The sequence below is a fragment of the Halyomorpha halys genome, unplaced genomic scaffold (genome assembly GCF_000696795.3).
Source record: "Halyomorpha halys isolate HHAL.00 unplaced genomic scaffold, Hhal_1.1 Scaffold101.1, whole genome shotgun sequence".
Taxonomy (NCBI): domain Eukaryota; kingdom Metazoa; phylum Arthropoda; class Insecta; order Hemiptera; family Pentatomidae; genus Halyomorpha; species Halyomorpha halys.
Genome location: NW_027107342.1, coordinates 774163 through 779945, shown reverse-complemented (window position 1 = coordinate 779945; position 5783 = coordinate 774163). Strand labels below are relative to the sequence as shown.

General features: G+C 30.3%; 1 protein-coding gene across 5 annotated transcripts in view; it reads left to right on the top strand.

Moving 5' to 3' along the window:
* The window catches only part of LOC106677518 (protein-tyrosine sulfotransferase), a 43635-nt gene that overhangs the window by 21789 nt on the left and 16063 nt on the right, over nt 1–5783 (top strand). For all 5 annotated transcript variants that reach the window (XR_010842958.1, XM_067045658.1, XM_067045657.1 and 2 more), the window contains 3 exons: nt 2800–2930; nt 3226–3334; nt 5144–5338. Coding sequence is in view for 4 of the 5 variants with exons in the window: in XM_067045658.1 (XP_066901759.1) it covers nt 2800–2930; nt 3226–3334; nt 5144–5338 (435 nt within the window). In the remaining variant the exon portion in view is untranslated. The remainder of the gene's footprint in view (nt 1–2799; nt 2931–3225; nt 3335–5143; nt 5339–5783) is intronic.

Sequence of the window (5783 nt, the reverse complement as noted above, 5' to 3'; positions counted from 1 at the left end):
TTAAAAAAAATTATTTATTTATATAATGTGATTTATAAAGTTATCAGAGAAAAGTAGTTCTTGATTGGACATGGAAGAAAGCCGGTGAGGAGTGGAGGGACTGTATAAGGCTGAGACAGGCCAAGATTTTAATACCTAAACCTTCTACTTCTAAAACTAAGTGGCTGCTAGGTCTTAACAGAAACGAACTCCGATTATTAATAGGAGTCCTGACAGGTCACTGCAGACTTAAAAGACATCTTAAGATATGTAGAGTAGTTCATGATGAAACCTGCTGCTTATGCGGACAGGCCCCAGAGACCGCCTTATGGTATGTGTCATTAAGATACTGGCCATTAGGCTCTGATAGAATTAAAGGAAATGAGGCTTCCTCTATAGATTGAGAGTCCCTTCTTAATTTCATTAGAACGACGAAAAGGTTCGATATAGAGGAATAAGATACATAGTCATTCCATTGGTTTGTCTTGGGGATGGCAAAAAGGACCACTAGGCCCACTTGCCGGACTTGTCCCCCCCACCATTACCAGTACTAATACCAGTAATGAGATTTAAAACTGTACAAATAATAAAAATATGTTGTATGTTTCATATACACTTGATAATCTTGGGAAGGAACCACCCATTGGTGGTACTTCAAGCATTAATATAAATTAGAAGGTCCTGTGGCCATCTTCTGTTCAAACGCCTCGGAGGATTATCAGAGATTGTTAAGGATGAGAGATTAAGAATTAATGGGTTAGGATGGGTAAGGAGTTTGGAATGAAAAAACGCGTATCTGTTTTGGGGCAAATCTGCAACGAATGGGATGTTAAGGTCTTTGTGGATGAGTTTATTTGTAACCTAATAAGGAGTATCAAGGATCTTACGTAGGATTTTGGACTGTAAGGATTGGATGCGGGAGAAACTTTTTGGTTTATGGATACAGTCCCATAGCTCAATTCCGTATGTCCAAATTGTTCTGATTATCGTAGTGTATACTAATTTACAAAAATAAATAAATAAATAACAAAACCTCCACACTCAAGTAGTTCACAAGATTTTTCCATTGAAAGAAATAAAAAACCGGCTGTAAAATAAATATAAAGGAGCAATGAAAATGATGATAATAATTGTTGCTTTACCCAATCAATTTTACTTAATACAATTACTCTGACTTTTACAATAGTAACTTGTACTTTAGTACTTTTTAGCTCCTGTAATATCACTAATAGTCCCCCTATTACGAACAAAAAAAAAGTATTAGTGTAATTAACACTTTTTTTTATACTTGTATTTTGAACTAATACTATTTATTATCTTTCATTATTAAACAGGGCTCTGGTGTGGCTATAACCCTAGATTCTTACCCCTTACAAATTCATTTTATATTAGCAATCAAGGGAGAGGAGTGGAAGAGAGGAGGGTGGTTAGCATAAAATTGGCTTCTCTCCTTCAAAGCAAAAGTGAACCCAAAATGTGGTGAACTGACCTCGCTTTTGAGGCTTTGATTAAGTTGAGGTTAAAAGGAATGTCCACCATTGTAATCTAAACTGAAACAGAAGGCAGCCGCCGATTGGCGCCTACTCCTCCTAAGGCCTGCCTTTTTGGCTTCACTTTTCCTGGCAGCTTATCCTCTCTATTATACTCCTTTTTCCAAGTTAGTAATAGTTACAGTATTAAGTCATATAGCAACATGAAATGATTTTCAAATACCAATGTGGGTAATTCTAAGGTAAATGGCAATTTTCAAAGGTGAGTTTTCAAAATAGCTAAGGATTTAAAAAAAAAAAATGTTTCGGCATGTGCTGTGATAAAAAATTAAGGACTTAAGGCATATGTGTGAGGTCAATATCACTTTTTAATTAGGAAATTAAACGGATTTAATTGTATGTAACATAATGAGTAGATACCTACCTAAGTATACAACTTGACATCAAAACTTTTAAGTAACATGATAGCATCAACACTGATACATTAGAGTATATAATCAAGTAAAAATAAGGCACATCTAATACCTCCATGTCATAATCAGCAATAATATCATCAAATAGACAAAGCAGACTTAGAATTGTGAAAAAAATAATGTGCATTTGGTGATGAAATGTTAAAAGAATAAAAATTGAATTAAAGTTTAAACAATTGTATTAATGAAGCATAGTATGGACGTCGATAGTATGTCCTATCTGCGTAACATTCTCTTCTGTAATGCTGCCTGGAAACTTAGGCTTAGGGATCATAAAGGGGGTTATTCCAGGACAGAAGGGCTTCAATGACAAAATGGATGTGGAGAGAGCTTTTTTACATTTTACTGCAGTATTTTGAGCCCCAATACCTTCAATTCTTCTGTTGAAAAAGGTTTTTTAATTAAAAGTTATAACTTAAAAAATGTGTAAAATACGTATAAAGTATAAACTATTTTATAAGGATAATATATTCTTTTATATACATTCATGGAAAAATCAGACACCCTTAAATCTTCAAGTATCTTTTTTTTCACTTTATGACACTTCTGACTGATTTTTATCCATTTTCGTGCCTTATTCTTGGTGTTAGACACTCATCTAATTGTCTATAAATTGTATTTCATCAAATCTCTTCAGTATTTTATGTTGTTGATACAAGTTCCCTAACTGCATTCAGTAACATGTACATTTAGTCAAATAAAAGATACTTCAACAAATAAAATAAAATATACTTGAAGTTTAAGGGTGTTCGATTTTCCCAGAAGTTATTATATCAATAAAAACAAAGGTTTATTGATTTTTTTTTTAATTCTTACATCCTTGACAAGTAAATTAATTTTACACTTTCTTTTTTCAGAGTTTTGTAGTGAGTAAGGATCACAAAGTGTACCACTATGACAGGCTGATGCCACTTATCTTCATCGGCGGTGTGCCTAGGTCTGGAACAACGCTGATGCGAGCAATGCTTGATGCTCATCCTCTAGTCAGGTAGTAAAATAATCGATGAATTATTTTTTCTTTAGATACAGCATTGTAAGTGCTTAATACTAACTGAACTGAAAAGAAGTAACTCAATAAATGTCACAATAAATTTTCAAATCACAATTCAATTTATTTTTCTTTTATTCTGTCTAACATAATGTAACTTTGAAGGTATAAATAACTAAATATCTTATAGAATATTTATAGTAAAATTTATTAATTTAACATATCAGATACAAAAATTGTCTTGTATACAATTAATTGCGACGTAAAACGTACTTATTTTAATATTAACTTGCAGATGTGGTCAGGAGACACGTGTAATTCCAAGGATACTTCAGATGAGGCAGCACTGGGTCAAATCGAAAAAAGAAAACTTGAGGCTAGATGAAGCAGGAGTTACCAGTGAGGTAAAATATTCAAATTTATCATTATTGGTTAAAAGAAGCGAAAACTGTCATCTTTTGTTTAATTACTGATAAATTCTATAAATGTATTATATTTGATCCATTATTTTTCTAAAATAAAATATTTAAATATTTTGTAGGTTATAAAATGTTTAATTCAATTGTTGTATATTTTATGACATGGAATTTAATTATTTTTTAGGAATATATAAAATAATAATTAACTATCCTATGACAAATCATGAAGATTTAGGTTATAAATGGTAAAAGTGGGTAGAAATTATACTATCATTTATTCTTTTATTTTTTGCAAATGTTGATAGCTACCAAGAGGCAGAGATGGGCAAAAATTAGCTATAGCTAAAATTGCCATGTCATTCGCCCCTTGTTCATGAATGAACCATTGATAAATACATATTGTATCCATGGCAACTTTAGTTATTAGTTTCATAGTTGCCCAACTCTGCCAAAAGATTACCTTTCTGTCCTGATCAATGTGAGAGTGTCAAGATTCATTTCACAAGACCAGCAGAAAATAAATATTGGTTGTATAATGGGGTCATTTTGTTCCACTTATTAAGAATGTATCTTTAAAAAAATCACTTTTGAGATTTACACATAACTGTAATCAGAAAAATTACTTCTTTAATTTAAATTTATTGTAAAATTAGTAATCTTCTTAATTTTAATGCATAAAAATGCAGTAAATTTAGTCCTATGATTTTTTTTTTTTTTATTAATGGAGTAACTTATGATTTCATTGGTGAGTATGATACTGCATTACTAAGCAGGACAAAGTTGAACTCAAACTGCTCCAAACTGAGTGATATATGATCTCCCCCAATGCACTTGATGATCACAGCCTGTTATGGAGAGCCTATTGGGCAGGCACTAGTGAATGAGTCCGATTCTAGTACATATAATATTTTATTATTTATCAACATTGTTATTATTTATTCCCCTTTGAGGGTAGTCTTCATACAAATAGAGTTGACTGCAAACTCTACATAGTGGTAAGTTATTTACAAAATTTCCGAAAATACAAAAAAAAAAAAAAAAATGAGTAAGTTAAAGTCATAAACAATTGAATACAAAAGAAATGCAAATCTCCTTGGTCAAAATGTGTTAAAAAGTACATAGATAAATATAATTATTTAAATTAGAGAATAATTATACGCATGTTTACAATATAATTATCTTAATTTATAAATTAATTATGTACTCTCTAGAATTAACACGTAATAATAACAAGCATCAGTATTAAATGCAGTGTATTAATCATAAAGGCTCTAATTCATATAATATTATCTAAATAATGTTTCTTAAAATGTGGATATTTATTGATGCTAATAATTTATTCAAATTGATTCTATTAAACTGAATAATATATGGTAAATAGTATAGCCTATATCCTTTGTACTTTGGACAAATAACAAAAAAAAGAAAAAGGTCTTTGGGAATTTTACAATTGCATAAGGTACACTCATTCAGAGGTTTTACTATGTAAGATAGGTGGTACAATATGATTTTGATGATATATATATTTGCTTAAGAATCTTAGCTGTGCCAAAATTTGAATATATTTGAAAAGGAATGGGTATCTGTTCTATGGGCAATATTATATAACTGTTTATTCTAGGTGCTATTTTTATCCTAATAAAGTCCCCAAATTTTCTTTTAACAATATAAAGGTAATAAAACTGTAAAAAATAAAAACCTTGTTTAATCATTATACAATTAGTTGGTAATTTTGATTTATTGGTGCCCATTACTACCATTTCTTAGACAGCTATTGTGATTCCTACATTCTAGGTATTAGATTCTGCAATAGCAGCTTTTTGCCTAGAGGTAATCGCTAAACATGGTGAACCTGCAGAGAGGCTCTGCAACAAAGATCCATTGACCCTAAAGGCTGCGGATTATCTCTCAGGTTTATTTCCGAATTCTAAATTTATTTTTATGGTGAGAGATGGAAGAGCAACTGTACATTCTATTATATCAAGGAAGGTAAGTCAGATATAATAATATTCATCGTTGAATGAAAATTAGGGGAATTCTATCAAAAGTACTCTGTCCATACAGTGATTAAGTGTCAGAAAAATTATTATGGGGATATCTCATAAAGATCAGTCGAATTTTATTGAAAATATTGATTTGTAACACCTTTTTTGAAAGAGGAAAATTAAAGTTTGAAAATAAACTGAATGAATTTTAGTTGTAGAAATTTAATTTACCAAAAAAAATGTATTTATGGGTAATGGATTAATTAACTTTTGATAGATTACTCCTTAGTTATATTTATTATTTGTTATGTTTATTAATAACTCTTATTTTAATCTATTTAGTTCTTTATTTGCCCTAATAAATATTTGTTGAGTTGTTTTTAAATTCTAATTAAATATCACGTGTAACTATAGCTACCTAAATATATATTATTTCTATATTTAAAATT